The 27,493-nt window shown below is 44.8% G+C and overlaps 1 protein-coding gene across 1 annotated transcript in view; it reads left to right on the forward strand.

Moving 5' to 3' along the window:
* The first annotated feature begins 7,728 nt into the window (after positions 1–7,728).
* ARHGEF38 (Rho guanine nucleotide exchange factor 38) overlaps positions 7,729–27,493 on the forward strand; it is a 36,907-nt gene continuing 17,142 nt past the window's right edge. Inside the window, exons 1-4 of the mRNA XM_072861929.1 lie at positions 7,729–7,924; positions 17,976–18,166; positions 20,657–20,780; positions 25,167–25,314. Of these exons, the coding sequence (XP_072718030.1) occupies positions 7,729–7,924; positions 17,976–18,166; positions 20,657–20,780; positions 25,167–25,314 (659 nt within the window). The remainder of the gene's footprint in view (positions 7,925–17,975; positions 18,167–20,656; positions 20,781–25,166; positions 25,315–27,493) is intronic.

The following is a 27,493-nucleotide window of genomic DNA, read 5'->3' on the forward strand; positions in this document are numbered from 1 at the left end:
GCAAGGTTATTTTAGAAGGAGTCCAATATATGTTTATTTCCCTATACAAGCTAGGAAGTGAAATACACTGCTGTGGCCAGGAGTCCCTGTAAGATAGATGCACAAAGTCTGAGCGCAGGGTTCTCCATTGCCTTGTGTTGTGAACGTGGTCTTCTCTAAAGCTTTCTCATCTGTAATGGGAAATCAGCTGTGAAACACTTGGAATTTACGAAATATAAACGAGTTTCTGTGCAGGCACTTCTTAGCTGCATAAATAGATGCCATCGTGTTACCTAGCAAGAGTAGATGATGCAGCAGAAAAACACACAGAAACCCTGTTAATGCTGCCAGAGCAGAGAACATGATGTTTTAGTACTCTAAGGTATCCAAAATTATCTTAGTACTGCAGAAATAATAATAATAATAAAGCTCTAAGTAGGTTTGACTGTATTTCTCAGTATTATGCATTATGTTACACAGAATATGGCAGAAGTATGCACAGTACTCCTCAAGTCAGATTTGGGTAAGACCAGCTTCCTGGTTAGAATAAATTTACCTAACATTCTTGAATCTTTGAAACAAATGAATGTTTTGGTTCCAGTATCGACCTTAAGCAAATTCTCCAGAGTTATCAAGGCTTTTACTACCAAGGTATTATTTCCCCTCTTTTTATTCCCAAGCATTTTACACTCAGCTCCTTCAAGTATCATTCCAATTGGGCCAGCAAAAGGCATGTATAGGACTGATCCCATTTATTGACCTTGAAACAGCTGCCACTGAAAGACCATGAAAATATTGCTATTTATTTCAATGGAATTAGAACCAGGTCCTTAAGACTTAAGTAGGACTTACATGGTACTTAGGTTTTATGCTTGCCCTCCGCACAGGGGTGAATCTCATTCCAGTAGAATGCCACTGGAGTATAGCAAAAACTCAGCAGCAGTATAATCACCTAAGCCTGAAGGACATCCTTACTTTAAAAGTTTGTACTTTGCAGTGTACATTTACATTTATTACACACACACACATATATATAAAATGAATGTTTTGCCCATGAAAATGCTGTGCAAATTAAATGCAGAAAACATTATCTACATTATAATTTAAAAAAAACCAGTTTCCCTTCCCCCTGAATGAAAATAATTTTCATCTTTTCAGCTAATAAGGCTTTGAAGAATTCAATTAGTACCACTATGTGCTATTTCAGTGTGTTTGCTCTTGACTGGTGATCACATCATTATCGTTAACTTTTGCTGTAATATAACTTCTCTCTCCATGGCTTATAAGACCATTAATCTGAAGGAATCAATTCCTGCCAGCCTTCTGTTTTGCTGCTACCTGTGTGCAGAGGGCCAGCAATCACGGACAGCCGTCCCCCCGTCCAGCTGCCTCGGTGGAAGAGCTCACTGCCTGCACTTGCTTGCCAGTGCTCACTCGTTCAGCCGTCACCACCTCACCAACGTGCTGACGGATCAGCTCGTATCAGTGCTCCCTAGTTCAGATCAAGCCAAGCATGGCTAGCTGAGGCAGTTGAGGGACGTGGGCTAAGTTAGTCAGGCTGCTTTTCAACGAAAGCAAGTTAAGGAGCATGAACAACTCCTTCTGCAGATCTTTGTGCTGACAGTCGGCAGCAGGAGGAGGATGACGAGTGGCTGGAGTCAGTAACCTCTTTCATTGGCACAGCTGGATTTGGGAGAGGATGTCTACGCACAGCCTACTCACACGTGTATTTGCATTTTATGCGCTGATGAATGCCTGATGGCAGCAAAAGACTACATCATCTAACTAAAAGGAAAAAATTGTGTATTTCAGTAACTAGAATTGGGTTTATCAGGTTGTGTTACTTTCCGTCTCAATGTGAATAAAGACAGAGGCTCCTATCCCAAAGAAACTAAGTACCTTGGGTCAGATTGTGAACCCTTTTTTGTAGCAGTGAACTCACTTCAGTAACCCTATTGCTAAGACTGATGCTCTAAGTCCTAAGACTGATGCTCTGTATTTATGCAGAATTTGGGTTTGGTCATAATATTCACTACCGTCAAGTTTACACCCTGGTTTTTTGTGAATAAATTGTTTCTCTGAGCTGTTAGTTTCGTTTTTAACCATGCTTTTCTTTAGGCTTCCCGTAATGTATGTTAGGATTCGCTTGCCAGGTTAACTTCTCTGGACCTCTGCCTAGAAAGTGATTTGCCTATCAAGAGGCCAGGACACTGTGGCCAAGTCAAGCTTTGTAAGATATGCCCATTTCTTCCCTCCTGGGCATCTGTACTGAGTTCATTTTAAGCCCCATGAACCAAGGATTTTCAGTCTACCGTAACTCCCACCAAAACTTGTTTGTGAGTATGAACTGAAACTTAATTTTTTTTTTAAGACTCTTATCTTTGTTACTCCAAAGCAACTTCCCCATCGCAAAACAGAAATCACCAAATAGTCTTCTTTCCTGTTCATTCTTTCATTCGTTCTTTCACATACGTGCACATACACAAAAAGAGACAGAGAAAAACGTTCCAGTTCAGCTATAAAAATACTGTTTGGAAACATGAAGTTTTACTGCAAAGCTGCCAATCTATAATAATTCAAAATAGGGACCTAGAAGGAAAATCTCGCCTATTGCTCATGATAGGCTTTTTTTAGGCTCCATTCCCCTCTTGATTTGTGAATTGCCAGACATAAGGTTCTCAAAGAATCCCACAGAAAATATTTCATCTTTGGTAATTTCGACACCCTCCTATTTTACATCGAAAGATAACAATAATGAAGATTCATCTTCCTGTCCTTTTATCTGTGCCTCGCTCGCTTGCTTGTCTTTCCTCATTAGCTTTGATATCACAGTGCCATCTACTTGATCAACAGAGTCAGGTTATTTTCCTTAGAAAATAACTGCGCGGCTGTAACCCCGAAGAAATCAAAGGGCTGCTCGGTTCCTTAGCGAGTTCCCCTCCTCTCCACACCTCCTAGCCCTTTCAAAGCAGCACTGCCCTTAGGTGTACGCCTTTGGGAGCTGGCCTGGCTCCGAGCCTGTTTCACAGACTGACACAAAGCCCCGGCTGGACAGTGACGGATCCACTGGCACTGCGAGGACAATTCAAGCCCTGATGACCCTTCTCTCAGCATCCTCTCTCCTCTCCAGCAGGTGTTTCATTCGAGAGCCGGGTCCCTCTCTGTAGGCATAAAACGTGTCAGGCTTTTGTACGTGTAAACTAGGGCAGAGTCTTTGTTTAGAGTAAGAAAGCATCGCAGCAGCCGGAGGAGATGGATTGCATAGCCTGATAGGTCGAGCCATCCCTTCTTAAAAATATCCACAGCCTAGCCTGAGCCCCGGCAGGCATATGCTTTATTAATTTATCCTACAAATATTTAGACAAGAAATACTGTAGACAGGGCTAAAAGAAATTATTGCTGTGCACTTACTTCTAAAGACCTGTTTCTCTACAGGAATCACCAGTCTGGCAAGATCAACAGTAGGAGTGAAGGTGACACTGCCACACTAAATAACTTTTCACCTACGAGACAGGCTTTTTTCTCTTTTTGTACTATTGAAAGGTGTTTGAAGTTCTTTTTCTATGTATGTTTCAAAGTAATTTTGATTCATTCATTGTGAAAAACCAGTGTGTAGACTCCAGTTTTACATATCCTTAAGCCTTCCCTTTTTATTGCTTTTATCCTCACGCGTCACTCTGTTCTTATCTTACCAGTATAGCTGCAAACAGGTAGGGTGTACGTACTAGCAACTTCCCGTGCTCAAAGTCCTCAGTGGGCCTCTGTGAGTGCTTTTATCAAAGCCTCAACTTTTTGTCCCTCAGAAGACATCTTTGCTATGACTCGTGCATACAGGCAGAGTGACAAGAGATACGGGCTTGCTTTTACAGGCACCTAGGCTTCCTTCTGCGGAGGTGGGGAGCTATAGAGACATCTACGCTCTTTGCGGTCACGCTCTACCTGTGAGGAGGGTAGGAGAGCTTTCTGCAGCAGTACCATGGTACCTTTCTGCTTCTCCACTGCCTGTCAAGTGTAATCGCTTTACGTGGGCAAAATTTGTGCTTGCTGGTGAAGTCACTCTGCAGCTGCGTATTGAGACAGACTCTCTTTTTGCTTGATGGCTGTGCTGGCCATTGCAGCGAACAAACTTGAAAATGGCAGTCCGGTATCATTGCTGCAGGACTCCAGCAGTGGTCTGTACCTCCAATCAGAGGGAACAGGCATGGTAGTCAACTCACACCAGCATTTTTCATACGTGCGCTGGGATACTAAGTTATAAAGAAATCTTCTGTAACAGCTGTGAGGTATTACAAGAAAAGAAATAACTGTTTGCTTACTTAATGGCCACCAGTCTTGATGGCGCTCCCAGTTCATTTATAGCTCAGGACCGAGATAAAGGTTAGTATTGACCGTACAACAATAAGCTCTTATATGCGTCTAATACAGTTGCTTGGGAACACAATGCCAATATTTTCTGTGTTGACACCAGCACCTGTTCTGTCTCTTAAGCAGGGTGGTTTCCGTGCAAATAACTCCTATGTGAGTGCTTGCATCAACTGGATTCCAGTTTGCTTAGGAGAATTAAATGAGCACAACATACAGCGGTTAAAGAGATTTTCGTGTTAATTGTAAAAAGAGCGTTTTGTCTGTGTAGATGCCAAATATTCACTCTTGTCTTACGGATTAGTGGCTTTGATACTGCTTGACCATCAGTTGTTACTGGGGCCAGAAGGGAGCAGGACTAATTTGGAAATTGAGAGAAGGTTGCTCATATTATTGCGACTGGCAGCTGAAGTCGAGTACTTCACATGCAGTTCTGACCGTGCTTTCTGTGGCATTTTGTTATAGTCCAGGTGAAGTACAGTAAACAATAATAAGAGTTTACAGGGGTTTCTTGCTCAAATACACATCAGATTGTTTTTACATGTTCCTCCTACTGACTGCACTGGCACAGCCCACTAGTGTAAAACAATCATTGGATTTAACGTGACGATGGATAAACCAGGATGTGTCTCAAACCTCGCTCCCTCCAGAGGGGGTGGGGAAGCCACTGGTCCTGAATGTGTCCCCCTCACTTGGAGTATTACAGAAGACATGCTATTTTCAACCTTTTCCATGCTGAGTGGCCCAGAGGAGATATTTTGAGGTTGCAGAAAGTACTCATCTACATTTCCAAACTGCGGTGTAAGCTAGCCCTGGGCTCCTGGCTGCCTCAGAAATAGTGCTGCTGGCTGAAGCCAGATAAACCGTTGCAAGCACAAAGGCAGCAGCAAACCACGGCCGGCTTTGCCCGCAACTGTTTCCTTGCTGAACAAACACATACCTTTTCATACGCCTCGACTGAGTTGAGGAGGAAGACAACTTTTGCATGTGGGTAGATTGCTGTCGTAATAAACACCTGAACAAACCGTACCTATATCCTATCTTGGCTGTAACTCTGCATATGTGGCAGAGAGCCTACAAAGCCAAGAATTTTATAGTTTGTTTTTCCACCTCCACCCAGCCAAAATATATTCCCCAGTTCTCCCCCGAATCATCTTCATTTAAATAAATATAATGAAATCTCATATAAATGGTGGGACCTGTGGCTTCTGAAAAGCATGACACCATAAAATCCTGGCTGGGGGAAATGCCTTCTCTGGGCAACGCTGGCTTAAGCAACCGCCAGCCCTACCCCCAGCCGCTCACATGTGCCCCTGCATCACCCCCGCCGCACGCTGCCACAGCTACTTGCGTAGCTGGCTGATGAACTAAACAGGAGCACAGATCCAGATGGAAAATAGCCCAGGGGAAAGGGGGGAGGGAGTTTTCAGCCAGATCAGTTCCTCCATCTCTCTCAAAAGCGGGTGTTTACACCCTGCAGCGGTAGTGGGAACAAAATTATCCGGGGGAGGGGGCAGCCAGGGTGGTGACTGTTTAAACCAGTTTTACCACCCTCGCTGAATGCCAAGCCATTGCTTCGGAAAAAAAACCCTCCAGAAGTCCCAGTGTAAGGAAATGGGGTGGTTGATTTCCCCCCAACTCCCACCTTAATCTGTTTACTTCTTGCTGGGGCTCTGATGCTTGTCACAAGGGTGTCCCCGCCTATGCCTCTCCCCGCTGTCAGCACCGCTCTGCCTTTCAAGGAACTTTTGTGGTCTGACTTGCAAAACAAAGAGTTTCTTAGGGAATATCAAAGGGGAGGCGAGACGTAACACATGAATTGTCTACGTAATATGTGACTTCTCTGCGTGAGCACAAAGTCTTCCCAGTATCCCCCTCACCGCTTTATTCCTCTGCCAGGCTGTGTGTTTGGGCTGGACACTTTGTGCAGCACTGGCATGGTGCTGCAATTTGATGTAGTAAATTGCTTAACAGTTTCATAACCTTTTCCTTTCACTGCTGGGTAGAAATGAGGGGCTTTGATCAGGAGGTTGCATCACAGGACCAGCTTCTTAAAGAAAAATAGAAGTTGGAAACGAGGTTACACTACTACGTTGCGTCCCCGCTTGTTTTTTACTACCCGGTCCTTCGGGGACACGGCGTGGCAATGCTAAAGCAATGTGCTCCGCCAGCGTTTGTCAGAGGGACGTGAGTTGTGTCCCCTGGCAGATGCTGAGGCAATGAGCGTGCATGAGACTGACACCGATTAGGCTGCACCACGGGGCTCCCACCAGGCGTTTCCTAGGGCAGCGAGGGCCGGGGATCACAGCAGCGGCAGTGATTGCTACTGATGGCTGTTGGGGCTCTTCCCAGGATAAGTCCGGTCCAAGCTTAGATGCCAGCAGCTCCTGCTGTTTTAACATGAGCTTGATTAGACCGGCGCTACGGAGGATCACTAGACAGTGCCTGCGTGCCAGAGGCCATTGCTAACAGACAGGATAATAAGATCTCTTCCAAGGGCTGATCCAGAGGTATTACGTAGGAGCAGGTGTTCTGCTGTGCCGTCGGAACACAGTGATTTGTTACGAGAGCCTCTGCGGGCCCTTGGCAGGCTTTTGTGCCACCTCTCTGTGCGTAGCGTAAAGCAGGACACAGCCTGGTCTGAGGCAAGCATCAGCTCCACGCTGCTTCCCGCCTCCTGGAGGGGTTTTCATCTCCCTCCCCGCTCTTTTCTTCCTTGTCCTGGCAGATGGGTCTCCCTTCAAACCTGTAGATCAGGAGTTTCCAGCCTAAAGGCTACACCTCTCGGTGGGGTCGGGAGCCTGGCAGATGCAATTGGATACATTAGGAGTCGGGGTCCTGACCAGGCTGCAGGTTGGGCGCTAGCCCGGGGCAGGAGAAGGAGCGAGGGCCAAGGGGGTGCTGGCCTCCCCTCGCCGTTTGCCTTGCTCTCTGCTCCCCCGCTGCCCCGGCGGCTGGGAAGGGAAGGCGGCCGCCGAAGGGGGTGGCCGTGCCCCGCCGCACTCGGGCACCCGCTGCTAGGGCACGGCAGGACGCGACTCCGCCTCGGGGTGCCGGCACCCCCGGCCCCGCGGCGGGGCTCGGAGCGTCCCCTGAAGCGGGGAAGGTGGGCTCTTGGGCGGCCGCGGCTTTGGGGCTGGCTCTGCGAGCGGCCCCGCCAGGCGTGCTGGCACACAGGGCAGGTGAACGCAAACACCGCCTGGGGCGGCCGCGTCCCGGGGGCGGAGCCGCTCCCGCACAGGTGGCAGGGCCGAGCCGGGCCCGGCGGAGCCCTGCTCCGAAAGCAAGCCCGAAGCAACCAGCCTTCACCTGGGCAGCGAGTTCCCCTCCCTACAAATCAAGCTATTGCCCCCCCGCCACCGCCACTGCCACCTAGCAAGGCTGGCCATGGCGAGCACGGACGCTCCGGGGAAGGAAGGCGTGGGGGGCAGGAGGAGGAATTTGGCCCTGCTGAGGAGCAAGCTGTACGTGGGGGAGAGGAGGAGGACGGAGCCCGTGGTGGAGGGCACCGCCGCCGGCGGGGACCACGGCACCTTGAGGAGGAGTCAGTCCGACAGGACAGAGTACAGCCAGAAATTACAAGGTACCGGGAAGGCTCTCTTGGTGCTCCGCTGGCAGGGGTGCTCTGGGCTGGGGTGGTGTCTCGACGCCCTCCAGGCTGTAGCCTCCAGATAGAGAAGGGAATGGCGGCCTCTGCCCCCGCACGCTCACAGCTGGCGTGAGCAATTGCCCCCTCTCACCCCTGCCCCCCGCTGCCAGGGTGTGAAGCGTTTCTCCTAATTTTTCTGAATAACGTTCGTGTAGACAGGGCGCAAAATGCAATTGAAGGCTTTGGTGCGTTCCCACAAAATGCCTATGCAACCGGGATCTTTCCTGCTCGTCACCAGAGCGCATTTGCAACGCGAGCAGTAATGTGAAAATACGATGGCTCCATCCTATCTGTCTTTGGTTGCCCTATCAAGTGGGGTATATGCTAACTAATTAGAAGCATCGAGGGCAGTATTTTATTTCAGTCAAAAACAGCAGGATCTATAAGGCGTGTACCTGTTGCTCAGATTGTACAAGCCTGAACTGAAGTACGTCCAAACACGTGTTTTGATGGATGTGCTGATTCGAATTATACCATGATGGAGAGGGTTTCCTTTCAAATAACCAAATTGCATCTGGACCAGAAATTGGCAAATTACGTCAGTATGGGGCCTGTCGATCAAAAATTAAATGCGATGCCACAAATGGAGGAAAAGCATGAAGAATGTGTATGGCTATTTCTGGGAGTGCTCTGGAACACAAACTTAGGAATTTCTGTGGGTTTCCAGGGTCTTGAACAACAAATGTGGGGTTTGAGTATTATTATAATATAAGCATGTATTACTGATAGTGATATAACTGCCTAGTGACAGTCACTCTTGTGCCAATAATCCTTTATGGGGAAATAAAACAGGAAAATACGTTGGGTTGCTGTATTACGGTTTTGATGCACTTAATTGGGAAGTAGCATTCCTTCAGAGAGACAATAAAAGCAGAAAATAAAATAATAAACCTGAAAATAATAGGATTTTTATGGGGGCTGCATAGGCTGAAAACAAGACAGCGGTTCATCGATTATGCTGTTCCCTCCTTGTGATAGCTAATCAATGAGAAGATGAAAAATTGTCAGCTAAGTCAGGCACGTGCTGCAGGGATCTGGTGGGGGTGTTTCAGGGTACAGGCGCGGATCGCTATGGCTGGGCAGGCGAGCTCCTGGCACACGTCCCACCAAAACAGCAGTTTTTTACCCGTGAAGGGGGTTGCCCAGGTGAGGGTGAGGTTATCAGAGCCGTACCCAGCAAGAAGTATGAGATCTTTCTGTCCCGTGTCAGCTGTATTCATGCCATGAACGTCTCCTGTTTAAAATAAGGAGCAAAGGATGCGGAGAAGCCTAGGTAGTCGTGGCAGAGCATGGGGTTATGTTTATGGCAGCAGTGCAAGGAGACGGTAAATCCAGCTTTATGGCTCCTGCCACTGTCTGAGACTGCTGTGGCCGCCTATTGCAAAGCACCGGTCTGGTATTGGCTCAGTCTGCTTGCTTGCGTTTGTTCAAGAAAAACGGTGATGGGTTAACAAGGTACCTGCAAGCTTTATATTGGGTTAGAAGTTGCCTGTCCTCAGAGTGAAAATACAAAGTCGGTAGAAATTCCTATGAACAGTATTTACAGTCTCAAGAGAAAGAAATGGTTGTGTGCCAAGGCCTGATCTGGATCAAACTTTGGTGAGCAAGATGTGCCTGGACCTGATAATGGTCACGGATCCTAGACCTAATGTGTTACCTGCCAGCACTGATGATGTGCTATGATTGTATGCCATTATGTTCTTCATTTTTCTGACTAGTGCTTGGATGTGAAGCCTCTTACTCCAAGGTGAGGGAAGGGGTTTTGTTGGCACAAAGCTTTTGAGTTCTCCATTCTTGGTAAGAAAACCCAAATTTGATGTTCACCCAGTGTTTGTGACGTAAACAGTCTGTTGTGTATCACCAGGTCGGGACTCTCTGATCACCCTAGAATGGTAAATGCTTTGCAAAAAGATAAAATGGTAATAATTTGTACTTGCTTCCCATATGAATTGGAAGAAAAGCTCTGTGTTTAGTTGCCCCTCCCTTCTATAGGCCCCTGTTAATATGTTTTCTAACAGACAGTCTGCAGAACTGTGGTTGGTATTAGCACGGACAAGAATGTGTAAGACAGGAGCAAACCCTGCAGAAGGGAATCCCCCGTGAGCGGGGCTGGGAAGCCAAGTCAGAGGCTGCAGGACCCCCATCTCTGCTAGTGGCAGGCGATCTAGGCAGAGTGCGGGGACCAAGCTGTCCTTACACCGCAACGCCTACGTCAGTGCTGCAACACATTTGCGTGAGGTGAGGCACAGGCGAGACATCTCTTGAGGGCCCTTCCAGTTCTCTGCATGCTTCACACGGTTCTCTGAGTAGAAAACAGGCTGTTGTCGTGTGTCCCCCACCCGCCATTTCCAGCGGCTCTTGAAGTATATGCTCAAAGTGCAGCTCAGTGTGCTAGAAATATAGGTCCCCAAATAAAAGCCCATAAACAATCAAACAAAAAACCAGAAACAAGTAAGCAAGCAGTCAGGCATAAAAACTCCTGAGAATTCAGTTTCTGCCCTTGGATTTCTCTTAAGTTTTGCTGTTTTATACAGAATCCAAAATGTTTTCTATAAAGAGTAAGAAAGGGAGCCTACCACCCAGATCTCCAGGGTAATCAAGGTGGTTTGCTCTGTAAGGCTACAAGCATGAGCACAGTAGCATTGTCAAAGGTGCAAACCTCTGCAAGTGTTTTTCACTTTAAAATGAAGGATTCATTAAAAACACAAGAAAGCATTTTCATTGTTAATTATTATACTAGACACACCTATTCTATACCTTATCTGGTGTGAATGGCCATGCAACACCTCCTGGCTTTACTCTTTATAAAAAGGAAACAAGATGCAAAGTAACCATTATGCTCTCAAAGAGCTTGGCAAGCACTAGTGCATCTATTTCAACTCATCCTGTGAGATAACCAAATGCCTGCAGCCCCATTTTAGATAGGGGAAAATAAGGCGATTGCTGTCAAATGTCAGGTTCATGATACAACCATGTAGTCACCCAGAACTCGGGTTGTAGTTGCATTCTTGGATGAGTCCAGAAATACCTTGATCAAGCCATATAGATATTTTTCTTCCATAGTTCTCCATCAACTGGACAGAAGCATCACTTTTCTAAAGAGGGAAGTATGGGGTTAAGGAAGATATATTCACTATCATTTGTGGTGGATGCGGAAATAATATCAAGGGTCATTATAAGAGCTAAGACACAGCTCCTGTGATATTTCTATGCAGTGCTCTGCTCTACGTTCACTGGAAAATCCTGCACATACGTCCTTTCAAGAGGAATGAAGAACTTGCTACTATCCTTAAGCAAGGGCACAACATGGTATTTAGCAGCTCTGTTTTCAAATGTGTTATCCGTAGCTGTTTAGCTGGCAGGAGTTGGTCTCTTTTCTACAGTGAAAATCCATTAATAGCAGCTGTAAAAGTAACTATATTAATATCTATGTATTGCATTAATGCTGGGATCAGTGTTTGAATTAACCTAAAGTTATCATTCTGTGAGTACCCATGTATTTTGGTAAGAAGAGTTTGCTTGATGTAGTTATTGGCACATAAATGTTTGCAAGATCGGGGCAGATTAAGACACAATGTATCATGGGGATAGATGCTATCAACCAAAAAGGGCAGACCATGAAAAGGAAATTAAAACATAGTTCACTGTCTGTTAGGTTTTGGACAGATTGTTGGTTTTTGTTAATAGTCATACACCAAATTTGTGCTTGGCGTGAAAACTGAGCTATAGAAAATGGTGGGTTTCCAGAAGGAATCAGAGATCACATTTGCAGCGTTCAGCGAGACAATACATGCTTTGAAAATACTCCTTGTCTTACGAATCTATTGCATATTAACTCCCTTATACCTTTAGCTGTGAATGGGTCAACTGCACTGTTAAATGATTTGCACATGCTTCAATTTAAAACACATCAGTGACCCACCCGTAATAGATACACTGATTCAAATCACGCAGCTACCACAATGTATTGCCTCAGAGCTCGTATCTGAACCCTGAATTTCGCGTTTTGCCTGTGTCTGAGGTAGTTATGAGAAATAACCAACACCAGAAATGATGCCGAAACCTGTGAAACTAAACGAATTCCTGGAAAGCTGCTACCCCTTGGTATACAAAAGGCCAGTCAGAGGCAACTCATCCCCCTTCGCTCCATCACAAGCAGGGCACCTTCCTCCACCCCATCCTCCTCCCTGCCTGCACAGCACACCGCTTCTTCCTGCGCTGGCTGCCCATGCACACAGCTTCTTGGCACCTCCCGCCATGAGTACAGATCCTCCGCGCCTCTCCCCAGTTCCTTATTTGCTTTGCGCTATACTTACTGATTAACTTTCTATGGACTACAGTGCAGACAATATCCTATTTCACTGCAAAACGTATTGATCTTTGGAGGGGCGGGTTTGCTGAAGTACAGTAAGGAGTAAAAGTCCAGATTATTTCCTGAAGTGCAGGAGGTGGCTTGATGAAAATACCCCCTGTGCCCTGTGATGAGAAATCACAATCTAACAAATACTTTTATTTCCTCCCATGCAAATTTAAGCTAGGAGGATCTAATTCTGTTAACTTGCACTGCAGTAAAGCTGGAGTTATTCCTTGGACTTATTGCAGTGGCAGCCAGGCTGGGAAGCGAGCTCATCTTTTCAGAGCAGAATCCATTTTGTGCTGCTGTGTTTGCACAGCACTTAGCACAATCAAGTCCTGCCGTGTGGCTTAGGACTCTTGGGAGCTTCTGCAGCATAACTTGTAACAGCAACCAGGGTAAGGGAGTGAAGACTAGGACCCAAGGAGGTTTACGGATCCTTCTCTGAGCATAGTAGCAAACATTTTATTTATTGGGGTACTTTGCGTTGTGGGTCACACAGCTCCCAGTTTGTACAGCTAATCCATGCCAAATCTTGAGGCGCATGTGTCCCAGGGGAAACAGTTCAGATGCAGCCCTTCCTCGGTTCTTACTTTATTAACATATTAGCTCAATGCCACAGGAGTGGTATATTTATACCGGTATACGACACACTGGAAAGGTTTATTTGTAAGTATTGGCACTAACAATAAGGGCATTCTTCTGTCACCTGATGATAAGCTTTCTTGCCTTCCACTGCGGTCACATGGGATCTCTCTGTAGTCCTGTCAGCTCACATATAATTAAAGCGGTCTGCTGTCAAGGAATTGAAGAAAGAACTTGCGTGTTGAATGTAAATATTTTCTGTACCTTATGGAACAGCAAAATGATCAAAGACTGAATGACCTAATTGCAAGGAAGTTTCTGATGCAGATTTTATGAGGGAACCTGTTGCCCAGGCAGACTGGTGCAAGGTCATTCTGGTCCTGCGGTGTTCTCCCCCTGTGTTCAGAAAAGGGGCTTTTGGCATGTGTAACTCGCAGCCCGTGTGCAACAGCCCGGCTCCTGAACAATGCTGCTGTTATGTGTCTGTGAGTAAAAGAAAAAAAGGCGTTTTCCACAACCCTCTCCCAATCCTTTTGTATTTCAATGCCCACCTTGGAGTTCAGCGGATCTAATTCACACCGTGTTTGCACCATATCGTTGCACTGTAATTACTCCAGTGCAAAACTATAACAACACCCCTATGAAGTGTTCCCTCACAAGGGGAGGGGATCTGGAGTAAAACTCCTTGTGTGTAAGCTCGTGTGATGCGCTTCTCCTGCACGCAGTGGGACGCTCCATCCTTTCCCACTGCTTGCCCCGTTTCAGGCTCCCTGACTTCCAAGTATCCCAGTGTCCCTGTGCCCTGCAGCCTTCCCGACGCCCGCAGCAGAAGCAGGGGTGTAAGGGGCAGAGCCGGGGCCGCAGTGCGAGGGAAGGTACGAGGCAGGAGACGAAAGCTGCCACAGCAGCAGTCTCTGAACTTGGCTGCCCGCGTTTCATTCCCAAACCCAGTTGATAAAAGCCGGCGTACATTCCCATGTGTAATCACTAGGTTATCTGAGGGTACAGGCTATCTGAGGACTCGCTTTCACAGAGGAATAATTTTATCTAGGGTGGTGTGAGACCCAGGTTTCACATTTGAAAACACAGTGATGCTGTAATTTGTTTGTTATACCTTGATAACTTATGCCTTCACTGCTCCCTTGTGCCAGGCAAAATCCCTGTATCTGCACAGCGAGAGCGCAGAACTGGCGTTCCTTTGGTGTCCTCCAAATGCTGCCTAAGTAACGAAAAGGCCTGTTACTGCCTCCATGCACCGATGTCGCTGTGCTTGTTGCTATATTCTGTGCCAGTACCTTCACTTCCAGATGGAAAGCATTAGATGGGGAGAAACCTGGGTCCCGTCCCCAAGGGCAAATGTAATATCCAACCTGAGCATCTTACCTGGGAGGAAGGATGGATAGAGGAGACCTCTCGGAGCTGCTCACTCTAGGTGGGAAAGCCAGGGAAATTAACACACGTAGATCTTGCAGACCTGCTCTGGCTGCTCCTCCGGTCGCTTACTGTGGATCCCCCATTCCTCCCCTGGGCCTAGAAGAGAGCTGCTGTGCTTGCACATTGCAGGCTCTGTTCCTCCATGCTCTCACTACGTTGCTGGATGTCTCCATCTGGGGGATATTTTTAGACTTCACACTTGCAAGGAACTGTTTTTGTAAGACATGTGGCTGCTTTGTCCATGTGTGAACCTCTTGTTTCGTGCAACTAGAGCCGTGTACTTCAATACACAGCTGGAAAACCAAAGTCATTGCCTTCCTCTCCAAAGCAAAGTCCTCCAGAAAGGCGGCTCCTGCAGATAACTGACATCGCAAAGCAACAATTGCAAACGCTACCTTCTGCTTTACATTTTTATGCCTACTAAAAGTACCAATTATGTTTTTGTAAACTGGTCTTAAGACGTAGCTGTCTAAAACCATTCAACAGACATATTTTTTTTCTTTTTTCTAAACCTGGCATCTCTGAGGACAAACGAGCCAAATTCTTACTGTAACAGTTAATCCTCAGCAATGTCTCTTCCTGCTAATCCTCTCTCTCGAACTGTTCCGGGGCTGGTACATGTTACCAGGTAGAAACGAGTCTGCTTATATTCCAGATATGCACTTGCTGTTTGTGCATTCATTAAACTTTCGCTTACTCCACAAGGATTTCAGCAAGCTACTAATGTTCTCAAACTGGTCAAAAGCAATCAGCTGAACATGAAATCACAGGCTTTGGCTGTAATCATCACTTCAGGATCTTGCTGTTGCATTCTATAGAGACAGGCATGCCTGAAATGAAAAAGTGAATGTATTGAGTGAAAATGGAAAATTTTAACAAAAGGATACATTTATTAAAAAACATGTTTTCTATAAGGAAACTGCATCTACCTGATATTTCTCATGGTTATTTCTTCCTGTTGAAATAGTTTTTCTTTCCTGGAATTATTATCTATCATGCAATAAGGATAATAGATGAGCCCTGACATAATTCAAGAATCAAATTTGATCAGGGCGATCTAATGACATAAACTGAAAGAACAGCCTCTCGAGGGATTGTGACTTCAAGCCTGAAGAGGGATACAGTGGCTTTATTTTGCTCATATATTGCCCTCCCCTGCCACCAGTATTAGAAAGTTCTAATTGGAAAGTTCTTTTGCACAGCATCTTGTGTTTACCTTCAAATTCCATCTGATATGGTAACAGTGCTGCATCTGAGACCAAACGACACTTCTGAGACCTTCCAGGACGTCTGGTCCTCTCTGTGCTTTCTCAGGAGTCGCCCTGAACTCTCACATAGTGTCACACACATGCAAGCATTGTCACGCCTGACCTCAAGAAAAATGCTGATTCGTTGTAGAACTGGAACGGAAATGGATCCTTGTGGATCCATGTGGATCCTGGTTCATGTGGTTCCTTGTGAATTTATAAGCGCGGTTACATACTGTAAGTTTCTAGAGGAAAAAGTACCTGCCATTTTAGCACATAAGCAGCAGGCAAGCTGGTCTCGTTCTGCAATCCTAGCAGAAAATTGCTCAGAGGGAGCTGTAGAGTGATACTGGTACCAGTTTTGCTCTCCTCCTCACTAAAGGAAGGACAGAGTCTGTTTCTTCCAGCACACAGCACATGTGGTGGATGAGCTCTGCAGCAGTGTGAGCTCCTGTGCAGTCTGTCCACTTGCACCAGCATGGTCTCACTAGGGCAAAACTCAGCTTAAAATTCTTTCAGTAGCCCCAGCCTTGTGGAGGGGAGACATCGTCATCATGTTTCTATTTTATTGTCTGTATACCAACTTGAGAACAAAATGTTCATGCTTGTGTTATACACAGACTTCAAGGCTAAAAACTCAAAGGTAAATAGTACATCTAAATACAAAAAAGTCTGAAACAACAGCCCCTCCTCCCCAGTTTGCTTGGGTTCCTTGTCCTCGGTTCAAAACTATCAGTACAGAGGCAGAGGTGCAGTCCCAAAAGCAGCTATTTAAAACAATAACTGTGGTCACATCAGTCTCACTAGAAAGCCCGATGGGAGAAGGATTAATAACAAAACTGTCCTTTCTGAATATCAGTGGTCAGCATAATTGTAGAAGGGGTTGGGGATGACGATACATTGGGTTTATAACATTTTACACCTCTCAGCGGAACACAGCTTGAAGCCCTCTCTCCTGAAAGCTGCTTGGTTTTCCCACAAGTCCAGCTCCACGTTATCATCTACAGCCTTGGCCGGTGTTGTACTGGTGAGCTGCACGCTGTTCTGGACACTCACTTGCGTGCTCATGACCTCTCCCTTGACAATCAATTCAAACAACTGCAATATATTCAGTATTGGCTATCAGCAAGCAAAGCATCAGATACTGCTTGCTGTTGCTTCATTATACAGTATGCTCCCTACAAGAAGTTGACACGAAGCAGTCTGATCCTCAGCAGAGATTCCCGTCCTTTGCTGCTGGGCAATAAAAGCCTGTGCTGTCAAAGCACGACCTGGGTAATGCGGAGATGAGTACGGTAATGATATGTCCATCTTTGTTGGTGCTCTGCACCATCTTGTGGCTAGCAGAAAAACACCAGAATAGCCTCTGAAATCTTTCCCTTTTTGTGTGTGTGTGTGTGTGTGTTTTTCCTAATGAAAAATACAGATTGTCAGTGTACACAGATAAAATTTGGTGCCCTTTATATAGCTGACATGGATGTCTGCAGGCTGGCTTATGAACCAGCAAAAGGGAAGACCATCATTACAGATAAGTAGGTTGTGTGCAGGTCCTGTAGCATACATAAATTACCTATCTGTAGAAGACTCACTTGCATTTCCATGTATTTGGAACAAATGGGGTATTCTAGGTCTTAAGTATGGAAAAATGGTTAAGAATGTCCTGATCCCAATGATCTCAGTTCCAAGAAATGTTTGTTATTGATCATTAAAGGTTTTGCCATATTTTCCTGTAATTCCTTTGTCTCTTTCAAAGAAATCTTTTTAAACAGAATTACAGGTTTCATCATCATTGTTAGTAACATTGTCTTCATTTGAAAGTTTGTCTTCCAGTATCTACAGCCCTCAGCCTCCCATGAATGCACTCAACATTACATCGTACAGAGCAAAGGTTATTCCAGTGAAGCTTATTTATGGTAAACACAGCCTTTTTCTTCCACAGGAACACATTTTCTCCCATCCTCCAAATCATAACGGATATCAGACCGAGACTGTGTTTTCAAAGGAGTAGAAGGGCATCAGCTATCCTTGAATTTCAGTGTGACAAGGATCAGACTCTCCTGTGCTCCATGGAAAATTGCTGCCTACATATGTAACATCAAAACTGGGGAAGCTGGTGATGGGTTATCCCCTCACTGCCAAATAGACGGTTTCCTTTGCCAAACCCGTGTCCGCTTTTAGAGGAGGGAAATGGGACAACACTCGGCCTGATCTGGGATTGCCATTTCTAATGCTTCTTTTCCTGCTCCCCATGGCAATTTGGGAGTTTGTAACAGGCACCAGTTACATTCCCCCACAGTCGTGCAGGGCAAGCGGGGCCAGTGCGTGGGATTACAATGCTCCTCACAAATCTCCCTCTTTTAAACAGAAAAAATGGCCCCACAGGCGGGGTCCTCATCCCGTGCCACTTCGCCGCAGGAGGACGAAGGACAAGTTAGCAGATGCATGATGGCCAAGAGGGTGAAAATCATAGCAGAACTCATGCAGACAGAGAAAGACTATATCAGCAACCTGGATCTCTGCATCAAGGAAGTGATTCAGCCCCTGAGAAACAAGCAGGTGAGTGCCGGGGGCGGAGGACGGGGCGCTGATGTCAAGGTCTCAACTCACCCACGTTCTGCTTGCAGATAATCTTAATGCAAGCACAAGTGTCAGCGCGAGAGTGACGTGGTGCCAGGAGTGCATCCGGAGCTAGCTTTCCAGAAAGGGACGTGCCAGGGCTATAGCGAGGAGAGCGGGAAGTCAGATACGCTCCTGACACTTGTGCTGCGCTTGCATAAAGCCTGCATCAAGGTACTTGCCCAGAGGGCAGCTTGGATGCTAGATCCCTGCTCGTGGGCTGCAATAGCAGCTTCCACTTCTCCATACTGCTCTGTAATTATAACCCCTGGTACAAGCCCTGGCAGACCTTTAGTGGCGCCTCCAAAAGCAGTAAAACCCAATAAAACCAAGTATTTTCCATAATAACAACCTGGAATGGCATAAACCTCCCCATCAAGGTTAAATTCAGTCATAAAGATAACTTTACCCAGCCTTTCAGACAGCTGCGGTGGAGAAATACCATGCCTGACAGCCCAGTGAGCACTTCAGAAATTTGCATTCTACACAGGAAAGGTACATTTAAGAAGGAAGGCTCATAAACTATCTTTCAGGCAAAAGATTTTATTAGGCCAATGATACCCATTTTCTTTTTCAGCTGAGACTTCAAAGAGCACCTTTTCCTCAACAGTATTTCAATTTGTAGAAAAATTGTGCAGCCAAAAGCTGGGAATAAAAGAATTACTGCTAATACAGAATAAAAATAATTTTTAACAGACCTTAAACAAAGTATTCTGCATGTAGGGTTTCTTATGAAATTGGTGACAAAATACAGGTGCAGGGGCCAAAGTGTCTTTAGATGATGTTGGCACTGCCTCTTTGGGAAATGCTGTGGCCAGCTGAAGCCTGTGCTGTTTAAGCTCCTGCAGGACCTGTTTGCTTTCTTAAAACTCTGTCAGAGTTTGTTCCAACCCATTTTCAGAAGAGCTGGCATCTGCTGGCATAACTTTAAGGAGTTCTTGACTTCTTGTTTCTCCTCACTCGTTCATCCGCTTAGAAGTAGTCTCCACTTGACTCCCTCCCCAGCCTGGCCAGCACCGAGCAAGAGTATTCCCTGGTTGAGCTCGCTGAGATTTTTGACAAGCATGCTGTATTCCTTTGCTCTTTTCCAGTCAACTGAAAACATGTGTTTTGATTCTGTCCTTTGTCACTGTATTAACGTGTGTAAGTGTCCATGCACAGTGTAGTTCCAAATACTATGTAGGCATTGTGCTGGAGCAGAGGTCAGAAGTCCTGTGCTAGATGTATACAGGAAAAGTAATCTAGAGATTATAACTGTCTTAATTTAATAACCTCTGCATTTTTGAGAGGCTTTCAAGAATGTTGTATGGTTTTAAGGCTAGTTCTCGAATAAACTACCGTATTGAAAGTTTGTAATGTGTTTAGAAAAGGATAGCATTTAGAAAATTGACCTAGCAATGAATCTGTTTCATATTTCCAAAAGGATAAAACATGTTTTAGCCCCTATAATACTTATAAAGAAATTAACTGCATTAGTACTGAAAGGATATTTCTGATTCTGTTACAGTAGCATGCAATTTGATCCTCCTGGCATCTGGTAAGCTGCTATGTAAGTCAGCAATTCTATTTCTAATGGAGAGATACATTCAGAGGATATCAATATGGATGTCGAAATCAGTCTCGCCTTTGTTCTCAGTATTAGCACATTACCACTGGCTATCTCCAGTTGTCCCCGAATATTAACTATTGCCCTGCTGTGCAAGGAAATAAATAACTACTGCATGAAAAGTATGTGTCCTGGAAATTTTTTACTTGCTATAAAAGGAGTAGGGGCACGGAATCAAATTTTCTGTTGCTGTAAATTGGTGCAGTTCACTGAAGTCAATGTTGTGTGCCCAGGCTCTGTAGGAAGCTCTTTAGGTTATATTAATACCCAGAATTGTAAATGTGTTTGGTTTAGTGGAAATTATATGATCTTGATTGTATTTTTGGATTTATAGGACAACTAACTTAGAATGGTACCACCACCAGTCTTTGAACCTGGTAGCTGGCACCAAAGTGCCAAGGTCTCAGTTTATGTAGCAGCCTCTGTTAGCAAGTGGTAATCAGGGAGTCAAACCCACTGTCAACTATTCTTTTTCTCAGTGGGAAAGTAAACAAACATTTTAAAGCCAGCTAAGGATCTTTTCTTTATTCAGATGATAATATTTATTTCCTTCCTAGGTAAACACTTTCAGATTAGGAATAGTTCAAAATAAGGTTGAAAGGACTTGATAGCATGCCCTTTGTTAACTGCGTCGACCATATTATACTAATCTGAAAACTGTATATGTGTCCTTGAAGTCACAAGGAGGATGTTTATATGAGCTTTTGCAGAAGTGGTGCTTCCTGGAGTGTTGAACACTCAGGGCATAGCATGAGAAGGTCTGTAATACACAATGTCCTTCTTTATCCTTCGTCAGTAGCTGCTTAATATTTGTATTCCATTAGATTGCTTGCTTTGACGTGGATGGCTTGTTTGGCAACATTGAATTGGTCCATCAAGTATCAGCCAAACTGCTGTCATTGTTGGAAGAAGCCACGACAGATGTGGAACCACCCATGCAAATAATCGGTATGTTTACTGTCCTCTTGAGTTCTACAAAGCTACGTGAAAAAATAAACATAACACTCTCCTGTCCTCTACCCTCATCAGACTTAACTAGTACCACTCCCAGAGGCTAATGTGCTACAAGCTGACCATAACGACACAGGAAAAATGACATGTGAAACCTGTCCAGTTGCTCCACTGTACTTGTATGATCATGATGCTCTTTTTCCATCCATCTGGATGTAGAGGGGAAGGAAGGAAGGAGAGAGTGAGTTTAGCATGAGTAAAAACTGCAGCACCGAGTTATGCCACATACTGATAATATCCTTTTCATCTAGTTTGATATTGCTTACCTAACTCTGCTCATCCTTACACCAACTCTTATATTGCATACTCATAATTGTACCATTCAAGAAAAGCATTAAAAATTATTGGAATAATAAACATGTTACCCCCCCGCCCCGAATATTGTAAACGTGTATCTACTGGCAATACGATTCACGTAAGAGGTGGTTGAGGCTTAACAGGGACAAAGTCAGTAAAGGCAAGAAAGCTTTAACTGAGATGAAATTTGTGGGAATCTGTGCAGGAATGTCTGTAGGGATCATGGGTATTTTCAGCAAATGGATTGCTCCTGGATATATCACAACAGTCACGCGTTCTGCAGTTCAGGCCATGAATGTTAAGACCGTGATCTATTCACTTGACATTCTGGCACAGCTGGAGAGATTTAAGAAGTTACCACTCATCAGCTCTCCCCTGACTGCTTCTTCAGTGCACATGCAGTAGGTGATCCACCTTAAGGGATCAGGTGAGAATTCTTAATTTACTTCTGTGCAAAGTCAGCCAGTTTAGTTTAAAAAACTTGTAGCCATGATTCGGAGGTCAGAGAGGTTCTTTCTTCCCTAAACTGACTACATACCACAGGTAACATGGTATAGAAAGGACCCCTCTTCTCCCAAACAATGGGGTAAAAAATCATCGGTTGTTGTTTGGCTAAGAAACATGACATTAAAACATATGAGGCTTGGGAAAAGTATTAAGCCTAACACGTCTCAATCTGGCTTGCCAAGGCAACAGCTTAACGTAGTTTGATGCGACTGTGTAGTTTGGCGGTATTTCAATAAAAGTGCATCATGATGAGTCATACCCTTAATAAGCAATGTTCTATTCTAGCAGGAAGTGCCTTTCTCACAGCCAAGAGAATCATCCTTTTAGTTCCCTGCCACATCCAGAAGTAAAGACAAACAATTTCATCAATCTATTAGGGTGTATTTCTCCAGAATCAGACAAAGAACCATAAAAATGTATGGGATTGTGGATCACAAAGTTGACTAAATTATGGCAGGGAAAAAGATGGCACATCAGGCGTGAGCTGTTCTTCCAAAGGCTGAGACAAAAGCAGGGAGAATAATTGCATCACTATAAGCAATAAGTTAGTAAGTTTGTCATCCTCTAAAAGTACAGCAAGGTGATAATTTTGTCTTCAGGATCTTCATAATCAGTGTAAAAGTTGTTAAAGCCAGTCTATAGAAAAAGCAGGCTGAGAATCTGTTTAACACACTGATCGTATTCTATCATGTTTATGGTATTTAAACATCTTGTATTGAAATATCTTAGTTTGAAAGGCAACCCAGTCATGGTGAGGTTGAGGAGAACTGCTATTCACTGGTTTGAAACCAAAACAATGCGATTGCTCGTATTCATGTCTTATTGTAATCTATGTTCTCCGCACCTTATGCTATGTCCACATTGACGAGTAGTAATGTCCAATAGGAGCAGACTTGCAGAGTGAAACAGTTGGTGCTAAGGACCTGGTATCCATACCACACATGTCAAGAGGTCTTACTTCAGATTGGCTGTAGCCTGTTCCTGTAGATTGAGAGATGCCCTTTATGGTTGGACTGCATAAGACGTGCCCTCGGAATGCATCTTCTGGTAATTACCACCCTCAAAGGGATCCAGTTTGTGTGTCTGTGACTGCTCCACCACACAGCCAAGGCATGGGAGATGAGGACTACTGAGAGATTGGCTTCAAAAGCCCTCTCCTAATCTGAGCTAAAATGCTAATGTAGATGGACCTTTTGTGGTGCTTGGTCTTCTGATGCTAAACGCCGCTGAGGTTGAATACCCTTTCTAGTTCTCTCCTGTATTTTTTATGTTCTCTGTTCTGGATGCTGTGTACGGAGGAATATGAAGACTTAGTAACCTTACCCTGGCTTTAGCTACTAGATCCCTTCTTCCTCCCTCTCCCACTGCTGTCCACACAGGAAGCACCACTGAAAGCCACAGGGAGAAACTGTTTCTGTCACTCGAGCCTTCCTCCTAGGATTCTCTCTTTGAGACTGATGACCGCCACACTTAAGAGGAGGCATCAGGCAGATTTGGATCTGTCAGAGTGCGCAAAAGACTCAGTATTTTTAAACCTGTCCCCAAATACAATGTGGTTTTGGCCCATAAAGGAAGCTCCCACAGTGATATGCCCAAAGCTCATCTGATTCGGTCCATACGGTTCAGAACCAAGAAGGGCTTTAGGCTTAAGAAATCTGTCTGCTTTTAAAAGGCCCTATCCATGAAATCAGCACATAATTTTTCTCATCATTGAGCATCAATGAAAGTATCTGTCATTGTGGCACAATACATCAGTGAAGAGATCTTGCTCATCTCTTTCATTCTGAAGAAGAGAATGATAATTTCCAGCCTCTAGTCTATGCTGAAATAAGCTGTAAGTCTATAGCCTGCATTTTTGTTACTGAAAACATAACCTCACTTGAGGGCTTAGCATAGTACGAGCTGTGATAAGCACTTGGAGCTCCGCTTAAAGTGAGTGAAAACTGTGAGAGCTCAGCATCTCTGAGAATCAGGTGCCAAGGGAGCAGGATCAAGAGACAGCTTATCAAGGTTTCCCCTTACACCGTTGGCTAATAAAGGCCTGTATAGAGAGTTCATAGGAAAGTCAGGATGCAATGTGCGTTGGTAGCCATTAGCATTAGCATTAAGCACAAGACAGAGAAGACAGACAGCTAGAGAGCATTTAACTATAGGATGCTGGTGCTTTTCTGACTGTGGCCTTACAGTAACTAAAATAAATTCATGTGGTCTTAGCTCTGTCATTGTTGTTCCCTTATTCGCACCTTGAAGCCAACATGCATTAGACAGCCCAGTTAACCTTCGCTGCTAGGGGAAAAAATCCGGAGCTGTGTTACTGTGGTAACTGAATCATTTTTCACTTTAAGACGGAGCAGTTCAATGCAATGTATTATGAAACAGCCCACTCCGGTCAGGATGAAACATGCAGGATGCCTGACAGCTTGGCGCTCACTCTGAATGAATAGAGAGCTCCCAATTAATGTGGTGTTCGGCTTTTAACTTTAATAATCATGGCTATAACTCAACAGAAATGTTTATAAAACATCGGACTGGTTGCCACATAGATGCAATTTTCAGTAAATGCCCAAGACAGGAGTTTTCACTATTGCTGTTGTGTATTATATGCATTTCCAAGGATGCTGATCAGGGCACTGCTACGTAAGGGTGTAAGAACCGAATGAATATCGCAGCAGAAGAGATGAAACATGCCTTCTCCGCTCAGATATTTCTTACATACGCAGAAACCGACACAGGAGTTTTAGGCTGAGAGAATTAGGCACCAGAATTAAATGGGAAATGGGTGCAGGACTACTTTAGTGCCTCTAAAATTCCCAACTGTTCTTTGGGGGAAAATGGTGGTGTAGAGGACTGGAAATGGAAATGTTTTCCCCTTTCAGTTGTATATAAACCTAAATACTATATAAAAATGGCTGTAATCCACGGTGGTTTTATTTAATTAGGGGAGGTGTGGAGGTCGTTCCTCTGTCATGTGAAGAAAAATCTCTATTCTAGGTCGTAACAATTGCCATTTCAGGATTTTGCAAAACAGATAAAAGTGAAACGGCTAATGGGAGATGGAGTCATTATTCCTGTTATAACCCATTTAAGTTCATATTCGGTTGAAAAAAAGTCAAAAGGAAAATTAACAGGCTTACATTCATCCCTCCTGCCAGCCCATGAGACAAAAGTGGTCTCCGCTTAACAGTTAAGCTCTCCTGTGTGGTTTCCACTGGAGGGGCATTAAGCTGGGGCAGTGAATTAGGGAGTTGTGTATGAAGGGGTGCAGGCTGTAGAGATTTCATGCCTTTTCCTGAGGGAATTTTTGTGCATTAACACTGATATAATGGTGCCTGGCTATGACAAAGATGAGCAGCTGAGAAATACATGTAATAAATAATGCACATAAACATGCAAGATCGTTTCTAAGGGAAGTAAAGTGGAAGCCAGCCTTTTTAGCTCACGGCTAATGTGGTGGAATAATAAAACTCCTTCTGAGATGCTGTTGTCTGGCTTGACACGCTTTGTTTTTCTCCTTAACAGGGGAAGTGTTCTTGCAGATTAAAGGCCCACTAGAAGACACATATAAAATCTACTGCTATCGCCACGATGATGCACACACCATGCTGGAATCCTATGAAAAGGATGAAGAACTGAAGCAGCATTTAAGACACTGTGTACAGTCCTTAAAGTAAGATCTTTTCAAATGATGATTTCCGTCCATAGTCAGTTGCCTGGCAGGGAACATTTTAAATGGATGTAGATGAAAGGGCCCCTGTAAATCCGGAGTTTTATGAGGCTTGCTGGGAGCTCTGGCTTATGCTGCTTTCATGAAAAGATGACAAGCCAGGGGCCATGATTAGATTTCTTTCTCTCTAAGATGGCCAAAAATAGCGCAAGAAAGGTTGCTCTTCCCTTCGCTTCAGTGCCCCATACTGGCAAAAAAAATGCTGCATCATATCATGGGCTATTGGAAACACCTTGCCCAGCTCCTAGGAATCATGCTGCCCCCGCCTTCAGCAATTCTATTGCTTGAATTAAAATAGCCTGGAACGGCGCTATTCGCACGCACTGGTGTTTCTGGGCCCCTGCTGCAAGGCCCCAGGGATCTGGAGTGGCTGTGTGGTGCTGGATCCCTCACGATGAGGGTATTTGAGAGCCATCAGCATTGGAGCAAGCTGCTGGGTCCCACCAGTGGAACGTGCTTTGTGCCATTGCCTCCAGTGCCAGCCCCTCAGGGAAATGTGTCAAGAACTGGGGATGCCCAGAATAACAGATCCATCTTTCTTCCAGCGCAGCTTCCTCCTGCAGCCAGTTGCAGGAACCAGCTTATCCACTCCATGGAGAGTGCTTCTCTTCCCACACATAAATCCCCTTGCCCCCCCAGTTTCCCAAAAGCGTTGCACGGAGCTGTCAGGAGGGAGTGCACCACGGTCTTTCAGATCAGAGGTCTAGCTCCAGCTCCAGGAAAGGCCCATGCTGCATGCCTGTAGGAGACATGTAAAGCTATCACAAATAATGGAGTGTACATCAGCAACAGATATTTCAACCACACCTCAGTTAGTGATCAGTCTGCAGAGATGTGTTAAGACTAAGGAGACTTAGGGAAGTATGTCCAAGTGAAATCTGGAAAGAGCGGTAGGGAGGAAAATATTAACATTGAAAGAGAAATGTTCACTTTGAAGACAGGTTATGTTGAAAATAAGGCTTATTTTGTGCAACATGTCCAGTTATTAAATACATAACAAAGTATATGTGCAGGGTACTTAGGCTTTAGCTACCCTGGAAGTTGAAAAAAATAGATCTTCATATAAACTCAGGCTTTCAGGCTAATGGATGGCCAGGTATCTCCACTAAGGGGGTGTTTTAGTTGCTGATGCCTACAATATTCTTTTCCGGCTAATCAAGAGAAGCCGCTACTGTCATTCACTCATCCCTGCTGCTTAAGCAAGGGGACATGGAAGGAAATAAAGATAAAAGATAGCGTCCACGTGCACGCTAGGGTGGATGCTGCCACTTGGATTCCAGAGCCAGCAAGAGGAGCTCCTGTTCCAACATCACAGCTGGGATTTGTGAAGAGAAAGAATATTTTGTGCTGAGCCATTGTAGGCTTTGCTAGCAGGAAGTGACAAAGCCTTCCTCACAATGAAGCCTTGTTTTGTCTTGGTCTTTCCTGATTAACCTTTAAACAGGAACCAATGAAAAAAGCACTGGTGCGTGTATACTACGCTGTGTTTTTTCCCAGTGCCTAAAGATTGCATCCAGTTCAAATATTAAGACCTGAAAGTACACACCCAAATGCAGAGCTGTGGTCACCTAAGCCTGTTACTACTGATTAGAGAATACTTGCCCTAGGAAGAAAATTATGCAGCATTTTGCCAAGTAAGTTATAAGCTGTTTTCCATTGTGAGACATAATAAATGCAGGGGCTGGTGATGACTATTCTTGAAAAACGTTTACTTCTTAAATAATTATTTTTTCCTTGGAAAGAATATTGTTCCATTTTCTTTAAATTAAAATGGGCTAATGTTACTAGGGGCTTCTGTTCCTCAGCTGAGTAATATCTGCCATGTGAAAAATAACTTCTATACAGGAGCAATTTGAGAGTGGCACTCTGCACATCTGTACAGACAAATCAGATTTAATTAGCCATGCTGAGATTCCTATTCCTCCTGTTGACTGAAGAGGAGAAATTCCATCCCAAAATGTAGGTGTCTGCCTTGGAGACATGTGCAAATCCAAATTCTGTAGAGACGCGTGTTTCAGCAGCGATTATGCAAACTGGGGATGTTGTTTGCTAGCTTAGCCAAAGAAATGCAGCTGGTAAAAATGAAAGGATGCTGGCAACTACCTGCTCTGCTTTCAGCCTG

Source organism: Ciconia boyciana, chromosome 5, assembly GCF_034638445.1.
Source record: "Ciconia boyciana chromosome 5, ASM3463844v1, whole genome shotgun sequence".
In the NCBI taxonomy this organism is placed as follows: domain Eukaryota; kingdom Metazoa; phylum Chordata; class Aves; order Ciconiiformes; family Ciconiidae; genus Ciconia; species Ciconia boyciana.